This window comes from Entelurus aequoreus, linkage group LG06, assembly GCF_033978785.1.
Source record: "Entelurus aequoreus isolate RoL-2023_Sb linkage group LG06, RoL_Eaeq_v1.1, whole genome shotgun sequence".
Classification (NCBI taxonomy): domain Eukaryota; kingdom Metazoa; phylum Chordata; class Actinopteri; order Syngnathiformes; family Syngnathidae; genus Entelurus; species Entelurus aequoreus.
The window spans coordinates 36,193,052-36,219,950 of record NC_084736.1 but is presented as its reverse complement, the minus strand read 5'-3'; the positions used below and the strand labels follow the sequence as shown (position 1 = coordinate 36,219,950).

Genomic DNA, 26,899 nt, shown 5'->3' with positions numbered 1-26,899 from the left:
ATCTGTTTAATAATAATAATAATGGATTAGATTTTATATCGCACTTTTCTATTATTAGATAATCAAAGCGCTCACAGAGAAGTGGGAACCCATCATTCATTCACACCTGGTGGTGGTAAGCTACATTTGTAGCCACAGCTGCCCTGGGGTAGACTGGCGGAAGCGAGGCTGCCAGTTTGCGCCTACGGCCCTCCGACCACCACTTATCATTCATTCATCATTCATTCACCAGTGTGAGCGGCACCGGGGGCAAGGGTGAAGTGTCCTGCCCAAGGACACAACGGCAGCGATGTTTATGTCCCTTCTTGTGGTTCTTCTAGATCAGGGGTCACCAACCTTTTTGAAACCAAGAGCTACTTCTTGGGTACTGATTAATGCGAAGGGCTACCAGTTTGATACACACTTAAATAAATTGCCAGAAATAGCCAATTTGCTCAATTTACCTTTAACTCTATGTTATTATTAATAATTAATGATATTTACACTTAATTGAACGGTGTAAAAGAGGAGAAAACACGAAAAAAATGACAATTAAATTTTGAAACATAGTTTATCTTCAATTTCGATTCTTTAAAATTCAAAATTCAACCGAAAAAAAGAAGAGAAAAACTAGCTAATTCGAATCTTTTTGAAAAAATAAAAAAAATAATTTATGGAACATCATTAGTAATTTTTTCTGATTAAGATTAATTTTAGAATTTTGATGACATGTTTTAAATAGGTTAAAATCCAATTTGCACTTTGTTAGAATATATAACAAATTGGACCAAGCTATATTTATAACAAAGACAAATCATTATTTCTTCTAGATCTTCCAGAACAAAAGTTTTAAAAGAAAAATTCAAAAGACTTTGAAATAAGATTTAAATTTGATTCTACAGATTTTCTAGCTTTGCCAGAATATTTTTTTTGAATTTTAATCATAATAAGTTTGAAGAAATATTTCACAAATATTCTTCGTCAAAAAAACAGAAGCTAAAATGAAAAATTAAATTAAAATGTATTTATTATTCTTTACAATAAAAAAGATAAATTTACTTGAACATTGATTTAAATTGTCAGGAAAGAAGAGGAAGGAATTTAAAAGGTAAAAAGGTATATGTGTTTAAAAATCCTAAAATCATTTTTAAGGTTGTATTTTTTCTCTAAAATTGTCTTTCTGAAAGTTATAAGAAGCAAAGTAAAAAAATGAATACATTCATTTAAACAAGTGAAGACCAAGTCTTTAAAATATTTTCTTGGATTTTCAAATTCTATTTGAGTTTTGTCTCTCTTAGAATTAAAAATGTTGAGCAAAGCGAGACCAGCTTGCTAGTAAATAAATACAATTTAAAAAATAGAGGCAGCTCACTGGTAAGTGCTGCTATTTGTGCTATTTTTAGAACAGGCCAGCGGGCTACTCATCTGGTCCTTACGGGCTACCTGGTGCCCGCGGGCACCGTGTTGGTGACCCCTGTTCTAGATCATATGGATCTGTTTCACCTTCTTGTGGTTCTTGTAGATCATATGGATCTGTTTCACCTTCTGGTGGTTCTTTTAGATCACATGGATCTGTTCCACCTTCTTGTGGTTTTTCTAGATCATATGGATCTGTTTCACCTTGTGGTTCTTGTAGATCATATGGATCTGTTTCACCTTCTTGTGGTTCTTCTAGATCAGGGGTCACCAACGTAAGGACCAGATGAGTCGCCCGCGGGCCTGTTCTAAAAATATATATATATATATATATTTTTTTTTTTTTTTTTTTTTTTAAATTAAATCTACATAGAAAAAACACAAGATACACTTTCAATCAGTGCATCAACCCAAACAACCTCCCCTATGCACACTCATCCACACCCACTCACACAAAAGGGGTTATTTCTTTCTGCTACCAATATTCTGGTTCCCACAACATAGACAACACATCTGCAAGGGACACAGTCCCTGAAGCACACATGATTGTATAGGCTGCTGGTCCACTAACATTTTCATTAATTACTATTTTTTATGTAATTATTTTTATATTGTTTTACTTTCTTTTTTATCCAAGAAAATGTTTTTCATTTATTTATCTTATTTTATTTTATTTTTTAAAAAAGGGCCTTATCTTCAACAGACCAGGTTGTCAATGAAATTAGATTTGTTTAAAGGGTTTTTTAAACCAGGCCCAGTCCAGATAATGTCCAAGTCGGACTCAGCAACACGCACCTTCATTCATGTACACAGAAAAAAATTAGGGAACACAACAGATTGCATATAATTTATAAACAAAATTACATTTTCAAAATAAGCATTTATGTACAGTCCAGATTATGTCCAGGTCACTCAAATTAGGGAACACAACAACAGATAGCATATAATCTATAAACATAATTATACTTTCAAAATAAGCCTTTGAGGACTTCCCATCTTTTTTTTAATGTTTTTTGGCATCATTATCTTTTTCAACAATGTAACTTTCTAAAGTTAGAAAATACTGAATAAATGTTTTAAAGAAAGTAATACTAAGTGAATATCTGTTTTTGGCCTTAAAAATAAACATTTTACCGAGTACTATAATTAAATTGACTAAATCATGATTGTCAATGAACTCTCCTAAAATAACAGAAACCACATCAAGCTTCATAAACAAACCAATCCTTAAACACATTTTTTCAACTTCCACCCAAAACAAAGACACAATATGACAATACCAAAACAAATGCAGGGTGGATTCAGGCTCCTGACAACAAAATGGGCAATCATCTGACTCTGTCATATTCCATAATTTTAACATTTTCCCTGTGGGTAAGAAGTTATAAATCATTTTAATTTGAAAATAACGATTTTGCACATCGATAGTGGTTTTATAGATTACTTTGAATATGGCATCCCATGGCAACGGGCAGTCAAAAAAGTCCTCCCATTTTCCATTTGTGTTGTATGGGGCAGCCTTCAAAGATTTCTTTATTTAAAAAAAATTATATATTTTTCTATTTATTTTAGTTCCTTTTTGCCAACTAGAATTTCTTATTAGAGGTTTACAAACTAATAATTTAGTAGTTCCATAATGTATTATTTGTTTCCATCTTTTCCCAATTACTCCAGTTAGTTGATAAAATGAAAAGCTTGAGCAAGCATCACCATACATAGCTCTAAATTCATCATACTTCATAATTTTACCATTCTCATTGATAATATCATTGACAAAAATTATTCCTCTTTGAAACATATTTTTCCAAAAGAAAGGCTTTCCATCTATAACAATATTAGAGTTCATCCATATTAACTGCTGCAAAATATTGTCTCTTTTTTCTGGCACATAAAATTGAAAACACCACCATGAGTGGATTGTTTCCTCGCCATGTTTCCCAGCAGACTCTCTGGGAGGGGATCACTTGTAAAAAAAGGATACAATTTCTTTTGATACAGTACATGTTTTTTGTCCAACAGGACACTTGTGTACCACTCAGTGTTTAAATACATCTTTGGAACAATTGATGCTTTTAAAGACAGACACATAGCTTCAAGGTTGAGAAGTTTCAGGCCCCCATATTCATACTCTTTGTACAAAACCTTTCTTTTAATCTTTTCTGGTTTGCCGTTCCAGACAAAATCGAAGACCCTCCGCTCATAAATCTTAAAAAAGTTTTGTGATGGATCTGGTAATGACAAAAACAAATAAATAAATTGAGGAATAATTAACGAGTTGACAATAGATATTTTACCATACAAGGTTAGGGATTTCACTTTCCATAATTGCATAATTTTGTCCAGTTTTTTTAGTCGATTATCATAATTTACTGAGCCTAGATCTTCCAGATTTTCTGGGACAACAACACCAAGTATGTTAACTGGTCCATCTGTCCACAAAACAGGCACTTTGCATTCCATTCGAAAGGACGTTCCCTTTAGATTTCCGATCCTTAATATTTTACATTTATCATAATTAAGCTTAAGGCCAGATTGCTGTGAAAATATGTCCAAAAGATTAAGAAGGTTCCGCAAACAATGAGGAAAAATCTTATCTTTGTGAATCAGCCTTTTCTGACATGAACTTCATCAAGAACAAACACAGAACACGCCTCACTGATGCACATCTGCAAGACTCACTCAGAGTTGCAGTGTCAAGTTACACACCAGAGTACAACACACTAGTTAACAGCATGCAATGCCAGGCTTCCCACTAACTGACAAAGAAACAGAAAACAGATTTGGTGTCCAGTTCAAAGTGTGACATGATTTAAAAATTAGAGAGTTTACTTTTGTATTTTACATGAGTTATTATTTGTACAAACATGGTGCAAAGTAATTCATGATTTGTTAAAAAATGTTAGTGGCTAGCTAGTTAAAATGGGATATTGTGATTTCACAAGACTATCTTAGAAGTGATCATTTGAAAATGTTCAATTTGAAAAATGTGCACTTAGAGAAAATATAAAAATAAAGTGTTGCATATTGATATTTATCTGTTTCTATATATATTTATTGTGAGAAATCATTATGATGATCAGTGTTTCCACAAAGATAAATATCATAAATTATTAATAATAACAGAGTTAAAGGTAAATTGAGCAAATTGGCTACTTCTGGCAATTTATTTAAGTGTGTATCAAACTGGTAGCCCTTCGCATTAATCAGTACCCAAGAAGTAGCCCTTGGTTTCAAAAAGGTTGGTGACCCCTGTTCTAGATCATATGGATCTGTTTCACCTTCTGGTGGTTCTTGTAGATCATATGGATCGGTTTCACCTTCTGGTGGTTCTTGTAGATCATATGGATCTGTTTCACCTTCTGGTGGTTCTTCTAGAACATACGGATCCGTTTCACCTTCTGGTGGTTCTTCTAGATCATATGGATCTGTTTCACATTCTGGTGGTTCTTCTAGATCAGGGGTGGGCAATTAATTTTTACCGGGGGCCGTATGAGCAACCCGAGCACTGCTGGAGGGCCACATCGACAATACTTCAATTACATTTTGCTCAATATTATTTTTGATATATACCGTAAGATAAATAATAATAATAATATTAATAATAATAGTAATACTTCAACATAGTGTGTGTAACAGCATTCCATGACTAATATAAATAAATTAACATTAATAATAAATGACATTAAAATAAGCACACGTATGACTGAGGAGTCATAGTGTAACTTTTGTGTGGTGTTTGAGTTGTCCGACTTTTTGTGTGGCCATAAACGCACCAGTGGTTTAGTGCTATGCGTGTTGGTGACAGATGACAAGTTGGTTTTGGCCTGGTTTGTACGGCAGAAAATGACTAGTTTTTCGAGATAGAATTGTTTTACTCATGTTTTTGGTGTGGTTATGTCCGAATATAAACAGTTTTGCTCAATAAAGTGATCGATATAATTCCTGTCCTCGAAGCATCTCGATAGACGTTACAATAATTGAACGGTGTTCAATTGAACGGTGTTGACGAACACCGTTAGGGCCGCTTATTGTCACTGTCACTCAAAGTTGCATTGCAAAATTACATAGAATAAATATGTTTATTTTGTTTAGAATTCAGATGGGATTTGATTTGGTGCGCGGCATATATTTGCTGCGCGCAACGGACGCTTGAGCAGTGCGCAATTGCGCAGGCACGCACCTTAGAGGGAACGTTGCTTGGCAGTCCATGTCTTGTTGGAAACACGTCATTCTTCATCAACTTTTGTCTTTTTAGCGTCTCGGGTGTAAACCGTGCATCACTTGTCGCTGCATGTGCACCTTCACTCGCAGGTTACACACGGACACACGCCCATAAATAATACTTTTCAAAATAAAAGCAGCACAGTTGTATTGCGCGCACGACATAGATGTTTTTTAAACATTATTTTGTAATTTGTGATTGCAGCTGTTCACATTCACTCACAATCACGCACACGCATACGTCCACACGGAAGTAATACAAATAACGATTTTCAAAACAAAAGCAGCACCGTTGTATTGCACACTCGACATAGATACTTTTTCAAATTTATTTTGTAATTTATAATTGGCCTCACGCGGGCCGGACAGGGACGCACAAAGGGCCGGATGCGGCCCGCGGGCCACAGAATGCCCAGGTCTGTTCTAGATCATATGGTTCTGTTTCACCTTATTGTGGTTCTTCTAGATGGTTCCTGCCGTTTGTGCTGAGCTGGCTGAAGGAAAACGAAGATGTTTCCATGGACTTCATGCATGCTGCATTGGAAAGAGACAAGAGAGAAGGAGTAAGTTGTCTCATATTTTCCTCCTTTTTTGTATTCTACTTTTTCTTTTTCTTCTCCGACAGTTCCAATCCACGTCGGAGCACGCTCTCTTCTCCAGCTCGGTGGTGGACATCTTCACACAGCTCAACCAGAGCTTTGACATCATCCGCAAGCTGGACTGTCCCGATGGGGCCGTGCTGGCTCAGTACCACCGCCGCTTCGCCAAGGTGACCGCCTCTCTCTGTTAGCCTAGCATGTGGCTAGCACAGCTCCATGTGCAGGTGTGCATGGTGGTGGTGGCCAGGAAACTAAGTCATGAAATGAAAGGGAAAGTAAACAAACTAATCTATTCTAGTATGCACTCAATAATATAGGACAAAGAATACAGTCAATAAACTTAATGAAGTTGTATTTATTCATGATGAAATATATGTAAACACAGATCAAATTGAAATGAACAAGATTATTGTATGACATGTAAATAAATATATAATTCTTCATATGTAAACACTTGAAATATAATCAAAGATAAAATGTTACATACGTTTTGACAAAAAAACTATTTAGGTTGTAGTCAAAAATGAAAAAAATATATATTATTTTGTTAATCCTCAGACAAGATATGTTTAATTCTCTCTAACTTTCTAGAATGTTTTAAACAAAAGTGATTATTACTAAAATATACACAAACTGTTATTTTTATTTGAAACATATTCATGATCAGTGAGCTACTTAGCGTTAGCGACATTAGCTGTGTGCTCACAACTAGTTTGTAATGATCTCTGATTGTGTTGCTCCCTTCTATTATTATTAGTACTATTATTATTGTTACTTTTGTTTTTGTTACTATTAGTATTGTTGTTATTATTGTTGTTTTTATTGTTACTATTAGTTTTGTTTTTATGTTACTGTTATTGTTATTATTAGTTTTGTTAATATTATTATTATTAATTGTGTTATTGTTACTATTGTTGTTGTTGTTGTTGTTACTATTGTTACTATTGTTGTTGTTGTTATTATTGTTGTTTTTATTGTTACTATTATTATTGGTATTATTATCGTTGTTGTTATTAGTATTATTATTGTTATGTTACTACGATTATTATTATTTTGTTATTGTTGTTATTGTTATTATTATTGCTGTTATTATTGTTGTTATTGGTATTATTATTGTTAGTATTATTTGTGTTATGGTTATTATTGTTGTTATTATTCTTGTGGTTGTTAGTGGTATTGTTATTGTTACTATTATTATTATTGGTATTATTATTTTTGTTGTTATTGGTATTATTGTTATTGTTACTATTATTATTATTATTGTTACTATTATTATTATTGGTATTATTGTTGTTGTTGATATTGGTGTAATTATTGTTAGTATTATTGTTATTATTATTTTTGTTATGTTATTATCATTGTTGTTGTTATTATTATTGTTATTATTCTTGTGGTTGTTGTTAGTGGTATTATTGTTATTGTTACTAATATTATTGGTATTATTATTGTTGTTGTTATTGGTGTAATTATTGTTATTATTATTTTTGTTATACTTGTTGTTATTATTGTTATTATTTTTGTGGTTTTTGTGGTATTATTACTGTTATTGGTATTATCATTTTTGTTAATATTATTATTGTTGTTGTTATTGTTACTATTATTATTATTGGTATTATTGTTGTTATTATTATCATTGTTGTTGTTATTGGTATTATTGTTGTTGTTGTTGTTGTTATTGTTACTATTATTATTATTATTATTTAAAAGTTGTTGATTGCAGCCCCTCCCCCACATCTGCAGCCCCCTCCCAAAGTTTGTTGTTTTTACCAGTTCATGCTTTTAGAGTTTTTCCTTGTCCAGATGTGTCTTCCGATCCCAGTCTTTGTCAAGTCCTTTGAGGTCCTGGTAATGAAGGAGTGAATCATTCATGTGGCTATGTTACACCTTGACAATGATTGTTGTTGTTGTGATGAAGGAGTAGGGATGTCCGATAATGGCTTTTTGCCGATATCCGATATTCCGATATTGTCCAACTCTTTAATTACCGATGCCGATATCAACCGATACCGATATCAACCGATATATGCAGTCGTGGAATTAACACATTATTATGCCTAATTTGGACAACCATGTATGGTGAAGATAAGGTACTTTTTAAAAAAAAAATAAAAATAAGATAACTAAATTAAAAACATTTTCTTGAATAAAAAAGAAAGTAAACCAATATAAAAACAGTTACATAGAAACTAGTAATTAATGAAAATGAGTAAAATTAACTGTTAAAGGTTAGTACTATTAGTGGACCAGCAGCACGCACAATCATGTGTGCTTACAGACTGTATCCCTTGCAGACTGTATTGATATATATTGATATATAATGTAGGAACCAGAATATTGATAACAGAAAGAAATGGGGGGAGGGAGGTTTTCTGGGTTGGTGCACTAATTGTAAGTGTATCTTGTGTTTTTTATGTTGATTTAATAAAAAATAAAAAAATAAATAAAAATTAAAAAAACGATACAGATAATAAAAAAAACGATACCGATAATTTCCGATATTACATTTTAACGCATTTATCGGCCGATAATATCGGCCGATAAATGCGTTAAAATGTAATATGAAGGAGTGAATCATTCATGTGGCTATGTTCCACCTTGACAATGATTGTTGTTGTGATGAAGGAGTGAATCATTCATGTGGCTATGTTACACCTTGACAATGATTGTTGTTGTTGTTGTCGTTGTTGTGTGTGTGTGTGTGTGCGTGTGTGTGTGTGTGTGTGTGTGTGTGTGTGTGTGTGTGTGTGTGTGTGTGTGTGTGTGTGTGTGTGTGTGTGTGTGTGTGTGTGTGTGTGTGTGTGTGTGTGTGTGTGTGTGTGTGTGTGTGTGTGTGTGCAGACCATCAGCAGAGTCCTGCTACAGTACTGCTCCCTGCTGGCCAACACCTTCCCTTCATACTGTGCCAAGGAGAAGATAGTGAGTGCTCACCTCAAACACAATCTTTGATCTGCCCTCCACTAAGTCTTGTCTCAACATCTCTCTGTCTCTCTGTGTGTGTGTGTGTGTGTGTGTGTGTGTGTGTGTGTGTGTGTGTGTGTGTGTGTGTGTGTGTGTGTGTGTGTGTGTGTGTGTGTGTGTGTGTGTGTGTGTGTGTGTGTGTGTGTGTGTGCGCGTGTGTGCGTGTGTGTGCGTGTGTGCGCGCGCGTGCAGCCGTGTGTGCTGATGAACAACATCCAGCAGATGAGGGTGCTGCTGGAGAGGATGTTTGAGTCCATGGGAGCCAAGCAGGTGACTTTGAAATTGTCTCCGTATTATGATTTGTTTGTTTGTGTCAACAACAACATGTCTTTCCTGGATTGCTTCTTTTTACTTGTGACTGTCTGCTAGCCTTCTGCTGTAAAGGAGTTGTGTGTGCGTAATTAGATCTGTGTGTGCGACACAGACTCCACAATCTGATTACACACACACACAGATTGAGATACAAACACACAGTAGTACACAAACACTAGAATTGTGTTATACACACACAGAGATTGAGATACACACACACATTAGTACACGAACACTAGAATTGGATTACACACACACAGATTGAGATACAGACACACACATTAGTACACAAACACTAGAATTGGATGACACATACAGATTGAGATACACACACACACACACATTAGTACACAAACACTATATTTGGATTACACACACAGATTGAGATACAGACACACACAGTAGTACACAAAAACTAGAATTGTGTTACACACACATTAGTACACAAACACTAGAATTGGATTATACACACACAGATTGAGATACACACACACACACACATTAGTACACAAACACTAGAATTGGATTACACACACATAGATTGAGATACAGACACACACAGTAGTACACAAACACTAGAATTGTGTTACACACACACAGATTGAGATACAGACACACACAGTAGTACACAAACACTAGAATTGTGTTACACACACAGATTGAGATACACGCACACATTAGTACACAAACACTAGAATTGGATTACACACACATAGATTGAGATACAGACACACACAGTAGTACACAAACACTAGAATTGTGTTACACACACACAGATTGAGATACAGACACACACAGTAGTACACAAACACTAGAATTGTGTTACACACACAGATTGAGATACACACACACATTAGTACAAAAACACTAAAATTGTTTTACAGACACACACAGATTGAGATACAGACACACACATTAGTACACAAACACTAGAATTGGATTACACACACACAGATTGAGATACAGACACACCCATTAGTACACAAACACTAGAATTGGATTACAGACACACAGATTAAAATACAGACACACACACTAGTACACAAACACTAGAATTGTGTTACACACACAGATTGAGATAGACACCCACATTAGTACACAAACAGTACAATTGGATTACAAAAACACACAGAGTGAGATACAGACACACACATTAGTACACGAACACTAGAATTGTGTTACACACACACAGATTGAGATACAGACACACACAGTAGTACACAAACACTAGAATTGTGTTACACACACAGATTGAGATACAGACACACACATTAGTACACAAACACTAGAATTGGATTACAGACACACAGATTAAAATACAGACACACACACTAGTACACAAACACTAGAATTGTGTTACACACACAGATTGAGATAGACACCCACATTAGTACACAAACAGTACAATTGGATTACAAAAACACACAGAGTGAGATACAGACACACACATTAGTACACGAACACTACAATTGGATTATAGACACACACATTGAGGTATGCATTTGCAAATCATTTTGCTGTAATAATAGGAGTGCAGTACTTGGCTGCAACCAGCAGAGGTGCTAGTTTGACTAACATGACGTCAGTTACATAATCTACTCAATATACACGCTGATAATATTTAGCAGTATTATATCAACTACACTTGTCCCGATACAAAGATAGCGACGTTGCAGCCTTGATTATTGGCCGCTATCAGTCCGATACGATATCAGCAGGAATCCTCCATCGTGTGTTATTCAGTAGTGTGAATGTTAGGAAAGGGAAATGAGACAACAATGATAGTTATGAAAAATATAAACTTTTTTTTATTAATAACCGTCTGGAATGTACTTATGCTGTCTCTAAATTGAAGTGGAGTGGTATATGTTTTTGTGGTGACACCTAGTGGTCACAATAATTCATGAAGTTAAGCTCATGACGCAGTTGGGTGAATGATGCGGACACGTTTGTTACTGGATAATTTCTAATACTGCCTTGGACACATCGTATGTTTAAGTAATATACTAATAGAATTGTTTAATACTTGTTTATATTGACAAATGTCACATTTTATTGTTCAATGATTATTACCCATGTCTAGCTTGTGTGCTATTGTGTGCTTAGCTGCTGTGTAGCTGTTAGCTCCGAGTAGCATTGCTTGAGTGGAGTCTGGAATGGACTGTGTACTCTTTAGTTTTTAGTATTTTTTTCTTACACTTCTGCGTATCATCTGCAAATATGCATTCGAGGGCTATCAGTATGCTAAGATAGCTATCAGATATGGCTATCAGTATGCTAAGCTAGCTATCAGATATGGCTGTCAGTATGTTAAGCTAGCTATCAGATATGACTACCAGTATGCTAAGCTAGCTATCAGATATGGCTACCTGTATGCCAAGCTAGCTATCAGATATAGCTATCAATATGGTGAGCTAGCTATCAGATATGGCTACCTGTATGCTAAGCTAGCTATCAGATATGGTTGTCAGTATGCTAAGCTAGCTATCAGATATGGCTACCTGTATGTTAAGCTAGCTGTCAGATAAGGCTATCTATATGCTAAGCTAGCTATCAGATATAGCTATCAGTGTACTAAGCTAGCTATCAGATATAGCTACCTGTATGCTAAGCTAGCTGTCAGTTAAGGCTATCTATATGCTAAGATAGCTATCAGATATAGCTATCAGTATGCTAAGCGTGTGTATGTATATGTACATATACAAACCTAGTATTTATTGGATTGAGTTAATTTTTACAAGCAACTTCTGCATTTTTCTTCACAGTTTACAGCAGAGGAAGAAAGGGTAGGTCTTGTTTATGTGTGTGTTTCCCCTCATTTATGGAAGTATAATTGTCTCACATCAACTTATATATATCAATGTGATATTAATACATATGCATATATTAATAAATATACAAATACAAATGTGATATACAAATAAATAAATAATTTGTATAGATAAATGCGTATTTGTAAATATATTTTTGAGATTTGAAAATATATACAAATAAAATGTATAAGTATAAGAATGTGACATACAAATAAATCAAGAATATTTATGAATAAACATGTATTTGTAAATATATTTTTGAGATTTGAATATAAATATGCTTGATTTTGTATTTGTATTTGAATTGAATTTGCATATGTGGATCACTTTTTTGCTTTTGTGTCGATGAGACATTCCTCCCACAAATAAATGTGACCTACACACTCCTCTGAACAACCAGCAGAGGGCAGTGCAGCCAGAGCGGTCTGGGTCACAGACATGGTCAGACACTGGCGAGCCAATCAGCGGCACACTAGGGAGGGTCATATTACGTCATGACTTTGCCATGTTAGGAGAATGATTGAATGAATTAAAATAAGTTTATTTGGGTCATATAATCAACCATTTTGTGTGATCAGTTTAACAGTACAGATTATACATATTTTAAAATCATACACATTTACACACAAAAAGAATGACCGAAAAGGAATAGGCTGAAGCCTAGGCTTATCTTATACCTTCACTAAAAAAAAGATTACCTGGAACATCAACGTTCAAAAAATCAATGGTGTTGTTGTTTGTGGTTACCCGTAGGAAGAACCATGCCGAGCTACTTGAAGAACTTGGCTTTAATTAAGACTTTGGAGGGCAGCAATTGTACATATGCACTGCATGAGAGAGTGGTAATCACTGATTTCCTATTGGGCACACCCTGGTGGTGTGTTCCAAAACTGCAACAACAAAACAGTCATTTTACCAAATGATCTACAGCCTTCCCTTTTCATTAAGAGTCCTTCTTAAAAAAACAAAAGAAGATAAGTGAAATGAATATCTATATGTAACTGAGATCAAATCTCTTAACTGTGTAGGGTGAGTACAAACAATTCACTATATGTATGAAATATCTAAACACATCACAGAACAGCTAGAAAAAATACTATCTCTCTCAACATAAATCACACGTGCATTTTTCTTTTCTTACTGCACATTCTTCGGATTGGATCTACAAACTCGACCTGCACGTGTTGTGTAAGTTGTGTCAGTCTGCGCCGTGAATCTGGGTCGAATTGGTGATGCACTTTCCGTTTGCATAATCACTGTCTCTTCTCTCAGTGGTGTGGGAGGGACTAAGTTCACCATCCTGAGAATCTGCTTTGTCGTTCTGGAACCGTGTTGGTGGTTGTTCTTGAACCGGGAGGATGTGGCGACGATTCCTCCTGTACAGTATCTTCTCCCATCGGACTGGATGATGTAGGAACGTGGCTCTTTGCACGACTTTTCCACTATTCCAAGTCGGTCATGCCCAGCAGGAGTCTGCATACGGACCACTTGCCCTTCTGCCAAGGGACTCAGTGGGCGACTTGACTTGTCGTAGTGACGTTTCACCGTAGTTCTCTTGTCGAATAGTCGAGCGTGTACTTGTCATGAGTCTTTTGTTGTTGGCTGTAGTAGTCTGGTACACACTGGGATAGCTGCACGCGTTTTTCTTGACATTAAACGTTCGGCAGGGGAACCAAGGTCTGCATCTCGGGGAATGTTTCCGAGGTTAAGGAGGTTTAGGAAGACATCAGGTTTGTCCCGGTGGGATTTCTCCATCAGTTGCTTGGCACTCCTGACACCTCTTTCCGCGAGTCCATTCGACTGGGGAAACTCTGGGCTGCTGGTGGTGTGGATGATGTCTCACTCCTCAGCAAACTTTCTGAATTGCTCACACTTGTACCGTCTTGCATTGTCAGATAGCAGTGTGTGTGGTGTACCATGCAATGAAAAATGTATTTTAAATTTGGAAATTTTGTATAAATTTCATAGAAGGTCAATTTCAAACCATCCAGAATAGGAATCCACTAGCACCTGGTAGTGTTGTCCACGCCATTCAAAAATGTCTGTAGCAACTGTGGACCACGGAAGGTGTGGAACTGGATGGAGATGAAGCGGTTCTTTCTGCTGATGTGGTTTTGTGCTGTTGCACACTGTGCAAGAAAGTAGTTCTTCAGTTATGTCTTGTTACATTGATGACCAAAACATGATACCTCTTGCTCTGCGTTTGGTCACTTCAATGCCTGGGTGACCTTTGTGTACAATATTAATGTACTCTTTTTGTAGTGACCGTGGAATGACTGCTTTCTGCCCTTTCATGACAATTCCATCTTTCACAGTGAGTTGGTCTCTGTAGGGGAAGAAAACTTCAATGACAGGCTGCAGCTGAGTCTGTCTGGCAGGCCATCCACGCTGGATAACTGCACTGAGAGTCTGCAATACTTCATCCTCCTCCGTGTGGTTCTTGAGCTCTTCCAGGCGGGCTGTAGAAATGTAGCTCACCGACATGACCTCGAAAGAACCACTTTCAGATGGGCTCTCACTGTCTGTTGCATTAGGGGCTCTTGAAAGAGTGTCAGCTAAGTACATGTGCTTTCCTTTTTTGTAGACTAAGTTTATGTCATAGCTTTGCAGGCGTAGCAGCATCCACTGAAGACGGGCAGGGGCATTGTTAATTGGTTTCTTCAAGATAGTCACCAACGGTTGGTGGTCAGTTTCTACTATGGTGGGCTTGCCATACACATAGTCTCTGAACTTGGTGCACGCAAACACAACAGCTAGGAGCTCCTTCTCAATTTGAGCGTATCGAGTTTCTGTTTCTGTAAGAGTGCGGGATGCAAAGGCTACTGGCCTTCCATTTTGCATGCAAGCAGCTTCTAGTCCAAAACATGACGCGTCACAGGTCAGCGTGACTGGCTCTTTGACATCGTAGTAGGCCAATACTGGTGGAGAGGAAAAACATGCTTTCAGGCGGTGGAAAGCATCTTGGTGTTGCACCATGCGGTCTCTTTGTGAGTCAGCTTCCTCAGTGGTGTTGCGATGTCACTGAGGTTTGGAATGTACTTGCCAAGATAGTTGACCATTCCCAAGAAGCGTTGAAGTGAAGTGACATCTGTGGGGACTGGCATGTCTGTGTTGGCAGCAGTTTTGGAGGGGTCAGCTTTCAAACCTTTACTTGTGAAGATATGACCAACGTAGCATACTTGGTCAAGTCGAAACTTGCATTTCTGCGGGTTGAGTTGGAGGTTTATTTCCTTCACACGTTCAAGCACTTTTTTTAGGTTGGCGTCGTGCTCTGCCACATCACGGCCTCCGATGATGATGTCATCGACAATGACTGAGCATGGATAGCCAGCAAAGAGCTGATCCATTGTGCGCTGGATTACTTTGCTTGCAGAGTTTATGCTGAAAGGCATGCGAAGGAATCTGTAATGTCCAAAAGGAGTACTGAATGTTGTCTTCATTGAGGACTTCTTGTCCAGGCAGATCTGCCAGAATGAATTTTTTGCGTCTAGCACTTTAAACACCGTCGCACCTGACATCTGTGCTGCTACCTCCTCCACACTCCTCATAGGGTGGTGGGGCAGTTTTAGTGCTTCATTTAAATCTTTGGGATTGATGCACAATCTGATTTCTGATTTGCCTTTCTTGTGTGCAGCGACCATGGATGACACCCAATCTGTTGATTCGGTGACTGAAGTAATGACGCCCATGCTTTCCATGCGTTCAAGTTCAGCTTTCACACAATCTTGCATCGCTACAGGGATGCGGTGGGCCGGCCTAACAACAGGCGGCACATTGGGGTCCACTGTCATTGTGTAAACAACTGGTAGTTCTCCGAGCTCTTTACTGAAAATATCTTGGTATTGTGTGAGGATCCGTGCGCTGAACTCTCCATTGTTCTCTGTGGTGACATTGTGCACATCGGGACTCAACTCCACTGTGGTGACATGGTGCACATCGGGACTCAACTCCACTGTGGTGACATGGTGCACATCAGGACTCAACTCAACTGTGGTGACATGGTGCACATCGGGACTCAACACAACTGTGGTGACATGGTGCACATCGGGACTCAACTCGACTGTGGTGACATGGTGCACATCGGGACTCAACTCCACTGTGGTGACATGATGCACATCGAGACTCAACTCCACTGTGGTGACATGGTGCACATCAGGACTCAACTCCACTGTGGTGACATGGTGCACATCGGGACTCAACTCCACTGTGGTGACATGGTGCACATCGGGACTCAACTCCACTGTGGTGACATGGTGCACATCGGGACTCAACTCGACTAGCCCCATACGCAGGCATGCACGGAAGCCCAACCGTGATGTCACATTTTTATCCACTATGAAAAATGGCAGTAAGTGGCGCTGTCCCTTTAAAATGCATGTCAGAGTAGCGTCACCTTGTGTCTCCATTTTAACTCCTCCGTAAGCAACCAGATTTGTGATTTTGTGTTGTTTGGTGAGTTTCACACCGCTGTTTACTTTATTGAAAGTCTTCAGTGACATTACATTGCATTGAGCACCTGTATCCACTTTCATTTCGGTTGGCACGTCATTTATGCACACTGTGACAAATCCTTCATCTTGGTCTCTATGTTGTGGATTTACAGTGTCAACGAAATCTTCGATTTCCAAGCCATCCACATAGAATGTGTCACTTTCACTTTGGCTGTGTAGATCCATTGTCACATCATGCACAGACTGTCCATAGCGCTTGTTTGTGGTGAACTTGGACTGGCTCTGCGGCTTTGACTTGCAGCATTTTTTGTAGTGATTGTGTTTCTTGCAGTTGTGACATTGTTGTCCAAACGCTGGACACATTTCCCTTTTTGCTGTGTGGCTCCCTCCACAATTGTTGCAATTTGTGATAGTCTGGGCAATTTTCTGGAATTTGCCTTTAAATTGCTTATATTGTGTGGGTTTAATCTCATCAACATTGGTAGCTTGTGTAGCCAATGTCTTGATATTTTCCTCTGTCATTTCGTGAATACCGCAGATGGAGATTGCCTTGGCAACAGTCAATTCACTGTCCCTCAGTAATGTCTTTCTCAGAGAGTCGTTAGTAATGCCACAAACAATTTTGTCACATATGAGTTCTTCAGTTCCAAATTGACATGTTTTGGCTTTAATCTTCAAATCACTGATGAATGATTCATGCTCTCCCCATGCTTTTGAATTCTTGAATGGAACTTGTGCCTTTCCATTGTTTTGTTCATTTGCGGATTGCACATTTCTCTGAACTTCCTCTTCAGGCACTCGGGATCTTCCCGTGACTCGGCAGGAGCGAGAATAACACCGCCCGGGCCGGCGGCACGCACCTCTGCCGCGTACACAAACGAGCACTCCCTCTCGATCGCTTCTGGACCAGCCAGGTTTAATAGGATGTATGCACGGGTCTTCTGGACCAGCCAGGTTTAATAGGATTTATGCACGGGTCTTTGCGGGCTTGTCCGAGTGAGCTGCGCAATGAAAATGTCATATTCCTGCTCAAAAATGCGGCAGTTTTCAGTGACATTGTCCTTGACGACGACTGGGTCTGGACGACGAAACCCGTCCTCCATTAGGGATCTGCATGTCCACCGCATGGCAGGAAAAAAAATCTCCGGCGGCAAATTTTAGTACAAAAAGTACTCACAGGCAAGAAGTTTGTCCACTACTCTGACACCATGTTGTTGTTTGTGGTTACACGTAGGAAGAACCATGCGAACTGCATGAAGAACTTGGCTTTAAAGGCCTACTAAAACCCACTACTACCGACCACGCAGTCTGATAGTTTATATATCAATGATGAAATCTTAACATTGCAACACATGCCAATACGGCCGTGTTAACTTATAAAGTGCAATTTTAAATTTCCCGCTAAACTTCCGGTTGAAAACGTCTATGTATGATGACGTATGTGCGTGACGTTAACGGTTGATACGGAAGTATTCGGACCTATTGAATCCAATACAAAAATGCTCTGTTTTCATTTCATAATTCCACAATATTCTGGACATCTGTGTTGGTGAATCTTTTGCAATTTGTTTAATGAACAATGGAGACTGCAAAGAAAAAAGTTGTAGGTGGGATCGGTGTATTAGCAGCGGACTACAGCAACACAACCAGGAAGACAGAGATGGATAGCAGACGCGTAAGCCGCCGAACTCACCTTAACTTCCTCCGTCTCACCGACCGCATCTGTGATCGGGTGAAGTCCTTAATCGCAACGTCGATCGCTGGAACGCAGGTGAGCACGGGTGTGGATGAGCAGATGAGGGCTGGCTGGCGTAGGTGGAGCGCTAATGTTTTATCATAGCTCTGTGAGGTCCGGTTGTTAAGTTGCTAAGTTAGCTTCAGCGTCGTTAGCAACAGCATTGTTAAGCTTTGCCAGGCTGAGAATTATTAACCGTGTAGTTACATGTCCATGGTTTAATAGTATTGTTGATCTTCTGTCTATCCTTCCAGTCAGGGATTTATTTATTTAGTTTCTATCTGCATTTAAGCACGATGCTATCACGTTAGCTCAGTAGCTAAAGAGCTTCGCCGATGTAATGTCGTGGAGATAAAAGTCACTGTGAATGTCCATTTCGCGTTCTCGACTCTCATTTTCAAGAGGATATAGTATCTGAGGTGGTTTAAAATACAAATCCGTGAGCCACAATAGAAAAAGGAGAGAGTGTGGAATCCAATGAGCCAGCTTGTACCTAAGTTACGGTCAGAGCGAAAAAAGATATGTTTGCACTGCATTCTAGTCCGTCACTCTAACGTTCCTCATCCACGAATCTTTCATCCTCGCTCAAATTAATGGGGTAATCGTCGCTTTCTCGGTCCGAATCGCTCTAGCTGCGTTGAAAACAATAGGAAAATATGAGGAAGCGAACAACCGACTACGTCACGCTACTTCCGGTAGGGGCAAGGCTTTTTCTTATCAGAGACCAAAAGTTGCGAACTTTATCGTCGTTGTTCTATACTAAATCCTTTCAGCAAAAATATGGCAATATCGCGAAATGATCAAGTATGACACATAGAATGGATCTGCTATCCCCGTTTAAATAAAAACATTTCTTTTCAGTAGGCCTTTAATTAAGAGAGTGGTAAAAACTGATTTCCTATTTGGCGCACCCTGGTGGTGTGTTCCAAAACTACAACAACAAATCAGTCATTTTACCAAATGATCTACAAATGGGATATAAGTAATTGCTACTATATTTTATCATTGTCTATTATCTCACCTCTCAAGGCTTTCTTAAACCTTAACAAAGAACTACATCACTGAGCTTGTTCCACCATTTAATTCCTAAAACTGAAATACATTTTTATTTTATATTCCTTCTTATTTTACCTATTGCAAAAATCAATATCCCCCGTAAATGATAGTTTTCTCCTCTTAATTGAAATAACCTAAGAATACAAGCTGGAAGGCTGTTGTTCTTTACTCCAAACATCATTTCCATTGCTTTTAAAAACACAATATCTGAACATTTGAACACATTAGAACTTATAAATAATGGATTGGTATGTTCATAGTAGCACGCGTTGTGTATTATTCTTTTTTGAAGTTTAATTATTGGCTCTATGTTTGTTTTATAAACATTTCCCCAAACTTCAACACAATATGTCAAATATGGAAAAATAAAAGAATAATATAACATATGCAGACATTTCTTATTCAGCATGTGTCTTACTTTATAAAGAATAGCAATGGATTTGGATATTTTTCTTTTTATATATTCAACATCATTTATGATCAATTACTATTCCCAATAATTTAGTTTCATATACTCTATCAATTTCCACTTGATTTAATTTAAATTTTGCTTCACAATTTGTCCTTGCACCACTAAACACCATATATTTAGTTTTCTTATCATTTAATGATAACTTATTCATATCAAACCATTTGTTTAGCTGAATCAACTCAATCTCTATTATCCTCAACACTTCCTTCAAGTCTTCTCCTGAACAATATACATTTGTATCATCTGCAAACATAATATTTTTAATTTAGTAGATACTGAACAAATATCATTAAATAAAGTATAAATAATTTGGGTCCCAATACCGAGCCTTGTGGAACCCCACAAGTTACTCTTCTTGGCTGTGATTTAGTCTTATTCATTTCTACATATTGAGATCTATTACTTAAATAACTACTTCACCACTGTTGTGAAACACCTCGTATGCCATAGTTTTATCATGTTTGCAGAAGTAAGGAATGATGGATTGTGTCTAAAGCTTTACGTAAGTCAATAAATTGTTTTTTTTCTATTACTGCAGCTATGTTTTCTACAAAGTGCTAGGGATGTAGATGTTTACTGATGGTCATTCACTAGCTCATGTTTGTCAATCAACTTATCAAGTCTATTTACAAATGCTCTCTCTTGAGGTAGTAGAGACACAGCTGTATAATTTGAGACCATAGTTTATCACCATTTGTATAAGTGGGAATAACTTTAGCGATTTTCATTTAGTCAGGAAAGGTTCCAGTTGATAAAGATGTATTACATATATAAGTAAACGGCTTGAGGACACAATCCATCACTTCTTTAACAAGTGACATATCCACGTTGTTACCATCGACACATTTTTTGTTCTTAAACTTTGTGACCACTTCTAACACATCACTTTCACAAACTCCACCAAGAAACATTGAATTTTTCATGACAGATACACGCTTAAAATTCATATTTTGAGCCAACATTCACAAAAAACTTATTGAATTCCTCAGCTATTTCTTCTATATTTTCAATAATTGAATTGAATTTTATTTATGTAGCACTTTTCTCTAGTGACTCAAAGCGCTTTTACATAGTGAAACCCAATATCTAAGTTACATTTAAAGCAGTGTGGGTGGTTGTTAGCAGGTGGGTAAAGTGTCTTGCCCAATGACACAACGTCAGTGACTAGGATGGCGGAAGCGGGGATCGAACCTGGAAACCTCAAGTTGCTGGCACGGCCACTCTACCAACCGAGCTATACCAATTGAGTTGTCTTCTTTTACCAGATATGCTGTAAAATCATTTTTGCTAGATTTTTTAATCCTAGTATTAAGCACAAGACGGTGCTGTTTTTGAACCCATAATGAAATGTTGTAAGTCATGTGTGAACATGAATGATGCAGCCAGAGATCAAGCAGGATCATCCACTGTAAGTATTACTCATTTGGGATGATTTGCCACAAATTGCACTGATAAGAGATCAGTATCTACATCGGGACAAGGTTTGATTGATTGATTGAGACTTTTATTAGTAGGATGCACAGTGAAGTACATATTCCGTACAATTGACCACTAAATGGTAACACCCGAATAAGTTTTTCAACTTGTTTAAGTCGGGGTCCACTTAAATTGATTCATGATACAGATATATACTATCATATATACTATCATCATAATACAGTCATCACACAAGATAATCACATTGAATTATTTACATTATTTACAATCAGGAGTGTGGAGGGGGGGTGGGGGGGGGGGGGTATGGACATCAAGTAGTGGACATAGAGAGAGAGAGAGAGAGAGAGAGAGAGAGAGAGAGAGAGAGAGAGAGAGAGAGATCAGAAGGCATAAGAAAAAGAATCTGCATTTGATTGTTTACATTTGATTATTAGCAATCCGGGGAGGGTGTTAGTTTAGGGTTGTAGCTGCCTGGAGGTGAACTTTTATAGCGGTTTTGAAGGAGGATAGAGATGCCCTTTCTTTTATACCTGTTGGGAGCGCATTCCACATTGATGTGGCATAGAAAGAGAATGAGTTAAGACCTTTGTTAGTTCGGAATCTGGGTTTAACGTGGTTAGTGGAGCACCCCCTGGTGTTGTGGTTATGGCGGTCATTTACGTTAAGGAAGTAGTTTGACATGTACTTCGGTATCAGGGAGGTGTAGCGGATTTTATAGACTAGGCTCAGTGCAAGTTGTTTAACTCTGTCCTCCACCTTGAGCCAGCCCACTTTAGAGAAGTGGGTAGGAGTGAGGTGGGATCTGGGGTGGAGGTCTAGAAGTAACCTGACTAGCTTGTTCTGAGATGTTTGGAGTTTAGATTTGAGGGTTTTGGAGGTGCTAGGGTACCAGGAGGTGCATGCGTAATCGAAAAAGGGTTGAACGAGAGTTCCCGCCAGAATCCTCAAGGTGCTTTTGTTGACCAGAGAGGAAATTCTGTAGAGAAATCTCGTTCGTTGGTTAACCTTTTTGATTACCTTGGTTGCCATTTTATCACAGGAAAGGTTAGCCTCTAGAATGGAACCTAGGTAGGTGACCTCATCTTTCTTGGTGATGACACTGTCACCTACTTTTATGGTGAAGTGATTGACTCTCTTAAGTTTGATGTGGGACCCAAACAGGATGGATTCTGTTTTACCCAAGTGGATGGATAGCTTGTTGTCAGCGAGCCAGGTGCAAATTCTACAGAGCTCAGCACTGAGGATTTTCTCCACCTGTGACTTGTCCTTGCCGGATACCAGCAGGGCAGAGTCATCCGCAAACAAAAACAATTCACAGTCACATGCCGATGACATGTCGTTTATGTATATTAGGAACAGTAAAGGTCCCAATATACTGCCTTGGGGGACTCCACAGTTCACCGAGAGGGGGGGGGACACGGTGCCGTTCACCTCTACCACCTGCTCCCTCCCCTCCAAGTAAGACTGCATCCAGCTCCAAGAGGTTTTGTTAAATCCGATTGCTCTGAGCTTATCCAACAGTATAGCGTGGTTAACGGTGTCAAAGGCCTTCTGAAGGTCCAGCATGACCATGCCGCAGTATTTGCCCGCGTCCACCTCATGTTTGATGTGGTCGGTCAGATAGAGAAGGCATGTGTCAGTGGAGTGGTTAGTTCTGAAGCCGGATTGGAATTTGTACATGAGTTTATTAGTGGCAAGGTAACTATCGACCTGTTCATAAACTATTTTCTCCATTACTTTCGAAATGGAGCTGAGAATAGAAACAGGTCGGTAGTTGCCAGGTTCCAATTTGCTTCCTTTTTTAAAGAGGGGAGTTACTCTTGCTATCTTAAAATCTTTTGGTACTTGGCCTTGTGTAATTGATAGGTTTATTATGTGCGTGATGATCGGGGCAATGATGGAGGCAGAGTCCCTGAGGAATCTGGAGGGAATATTATCAAGACCGGTGGCCTTGTTAGGGTGGAGCGCGCTCAATTTTTTAAACACCTCATCAGCTGTGACCATTTCTAATTTGAAATCATTGTTGGATACTCCTAGCTTTCTGTAGAAGGCTTTAATGTGTTCTACACCAAAGCGACCAGAGTGGTGGGACAGCTTGTTGACAAGAGTTGCAGCTATGCTGGTGAAAAAGGCGTTAAGTCTGCTAGCTACCTCCATTTTGTCTGTAATGAGGGAGTCACCCTCCTTGATGCTGATGTTGGTGAGTCTTGTTTTAAGTTTCTGGCTGCAACCAGGAAGCTGGTTGTTGAGAATTTTCCAGAGCTCACGTGGCTTATTCGTGTTTTCCTCTATTTTGTCGTTAATGTAATTTTTTTTTAAGGATTTAGTCAGGTTGGTTGACTTATTTCTTAATTTATTGCATTGCTTTTTGAGAGTTGAAAGGAGTAATTTGAGGTTGATATTATTGGGTTGTTTATCTACTTCTGTTTTACATTTTTGGTATTCAGAGTATTTCCTGTCTCTGTCTTTTATGGCAGCTAATAGGTCCGGATTCATCCATGGTTCCGAGCGGGCTTTGATCCTGACTGTTTTCACGGGAGCCATGTCATTTAGTATCTTTAGGAACGCCGTTTTGAAGCGATCCCAAGCGACATCGACCAGGTTGCTCGCGAGCACAGGGGACCAGTCCCACTCATCTAATTTTAAATTGAAATTGTCATTGGAGTATTTTTTGAGTGATCTGGATTGGGCTGTTATGTGGCCATTGGCTTTAGGTTTAGCTATTTTACGGGTGCAGAAGGTTAGATAGTGGTCGCTAAGACCACAGATCATGACCCCACTATTTTTTATTTTAGGCCGGTCTGAAGTGAGAATGAGATCTATGGTTGATTGGGTGGAATCACACACCCTTGTGGGTAGCGCTATTAGCTGGGAAAGACCGTGGAGATTACAAAACTTGCTGAAGGATCTGAAGACAGGCGCATCTTTGCGTTGAATATCTGTGTTCAGATCCCCAGTTATAATTTTCTCCATGTTGTCTGTCCCCGCCAAGCATTCTTCCAAAGCCCCATAGAAATCACTCTGATTAGGGGGTCTATAAACAGTCCCTATTAGTACCGGCTTAGCATTTTTAAATTTGATTTCCGCCCACACAGATTCCAGGTTATTGTGGTTAAGATCAGTGCGAGTTATGTATTTAATATCTTGGTGAATATACATACAAACGCCCCCACCGTGTTTATTCCTATCCTTTCTGATAACCGAAAAGTTTTGTATTTCTATCTCTGAATCAGAAATACTTTGATCAAATTTGGTTTCAGAGAAACACAAGATTTTTACCTTCGTGTTGAGGAACATTTCTCTGATTTGGTCGAGTTTGGCTCCAGAGAGGCTGTTCACATTAAGGTGGATGATGTGTAGTCCACTGGAACCAAAAAGAGCATCAGAGTCCGCTGTGTTGTGGTACTGACCAGAAAAATTGTTGGTTATTATTGCTGTTGCAGTTGAAGAGCAAGGAGAGAGAGGAGAGAGAGGCATATTGATCGTCCTCCAGGTGAAGGGGGAGGGAGAGAAAGGGGGAGGGGAGGGAGAGGGAGGAGGAGGCCAGGTAGGGTTGCTGGGGGATGGGTTGGGTTTCCTTTTGGCGGGCTTTTTTGAAGACAAAGAGAAAGAGAATAACGAAAATGTTTGTGTAAAGGCGCCTCTAAATCCTGTGTATGGCGCGTCCTCGGCCGTCCGGGACCGGGGAGAGGTCGCGTGGACCCCCGCCATCTCGTGCAGTTCCCCGCAATCACCGATGTCTGGGTCGCCGTCCACCGCAGCCGCCGCGTCGTTCACCGCCGCTGAGTCGCTGTCTTCTCTGATGACTGGGTCGTCCTCCACCGCCGCCGCCGAGCCTCCGACCGTGTCGATGAACGGGGCGAAGTCCTCCGCCGAGCCGCCGACCGCAGGAGCACAGGTGAGCTTGAGCTGAGACGAGCCGGTAGCCGAGTTAGCTTCGATGGCGACGCTAGCAGTAGCATTGCTAGTCTTCGCCAGTCGGGACAACATTAACCGTGTTGTTGCAGGTCCAGGGTTGAGTTCAGTGTCTCCTGATAGTAGAAGTAATAGTAGTATTATTGACTTTCTGTCTATCCTTCCAGTCAGGGGCATGTTTCTTCTGCCTCGATGTGCAGACAAGCACGATGCTAACACGTTAGCTCCGAAGCCAAGGTGCTTCGCCGATATATTGTCGTGGAGATAAAAGTCACTGTGTATGTCCATTTCGCGTTCTCGACTCTCATTTTCAAGAGGGTAGAGTATCCGAGGAGGTTTAAAATATAAATCCGTAATCCACAGTAGAAAAAGGAGGAAGTGTGGGATAATCCGAGCAGTTGTTTGGATTCCCGATCGGGAGCGAAAGAGGGTGCGACCGCTCATCTCGGCGTCTCAAATGAGGTCATTAAACGGCATTGATACAATAAAAAAAGCAGCTAGCACGGTCTTTCAGATGAACTGGATACATTAGCATTGTCTGTGACCCAGACTGCTCTGGCTGCAGTGCTCTCTGCTGGTTGTGTAGGTCACATTTCTTTGTGGGAGGAATGTCTCATCGACACAAAATCAAAAAACGATCCACAAATGCAAATTCAATACAAATACAAAATCAAGCATATTTATATTCAAATCTCAAAAATATATTTACAAATACGCCTTTATTTATACAGATTATTTATTTATTTGTATATCACATTTGTATTTGTATATTTATTACTATATGCATATGTATTAATATCATATTGATATATATATAAGTTGATGTGAGACAATTCTACTTCCATACTCATCACACCTGGTAGTAGTACTAGTAATATTCATCACATACCTAGTAGTATCAGTACTGGTATATGTAGTAGTATCAGTACTGGTATATGTAGTAGTATCAGTACTAGTATATGTAGTAGTATCAGTACTAGTATATGTAGTAGTATCCAGTACTAGTATATGTAGTAGTATCCAGGCCAGTACAAGTATATGTAGTAGTGTCAGCACTAATATATGTAGTAATATCCAGGCCAGTACTAGTGTATGTAGTAGTATCCAGGCCAGTACTAGTAAATGTAGTAGTATCAGTACTAGTATATGTAGTAGTATCCAAGCCAGTACTGGTCTATGTAGTAGTATCAGTACTAGTATATGTAGGAGTATCAGTACTAGTATAGCCAGTACTGGTGTATGTAGTAGTATCAGTACTAGTATATGTAGTAGTATCAGTACTAGTATATGTAGTAGTATCAGTACTGGTATATGTAGTAGTATCAGTACTAGAATATGTAGTAGTATCCAAGCCAGTACTGGTGTATGTAGTAGTATCAGTACTGGTATATGTAGTAGTATCAGTACTGGTATATGTAGTAGTATCAGTACTGGTATATGTAGTAGTTTCAGTACTAGTATATGTAGTAGTATCAGTACTAGTATATGCATACTTGCCAACCCTCCCGGATTTTCCGGGAGCTTCCGGAATTCAG

The 26,899-nt window shown here is 38.8% G+C and overlaps 1 protein-coding gene across 11 annotated transcripts in view; it reads left to right on the top strand.

Moving 5' to 3' along the window:
* Window positions 1-26,899, top strand: part of LOC133652193 (protein unc-13 homolog B-like) — a 151,271-nt gene that overhangs the window by 84,676 nt on the left and 39,696 nt on the right. For 8 of the 11 annotated variants that reach the window (XR_009826537.1, XR_009826538.1, XR_009826539.1 and 5 more), the window contains 5 exons: window positions 6,083-6,179; window positions 6,242-6,385; window positions 9,054-9,131; window positions 9,366-9,443; window positions 12,251-12,271. Coding sequence is in view for 7 of the 11 variants with exons in the window: in XM_062050667.1 (XP_061906651.1) it covers window positions 6,083-6,179; window positions 6,242-6,385; window positions 9,054-9,131; window positions 9,366-9,443; window positions 12,251-12,271 (418 nt within the window). In the remaining 4 variants the exon portion in view is untranslated. The remainder of the gene's footprint in view (window positions 1-6,082; window positions 6,180-6,241; window positions 6,386-9,053; window positions 9,132-9,365; window positions 9,444-12,250; window positions 12,272-26,899) is intronic. The other 3 variants (XM_062050669.1, XM_062050668.1, XM_062050672.1) reach the window with 1 other exon arrangement.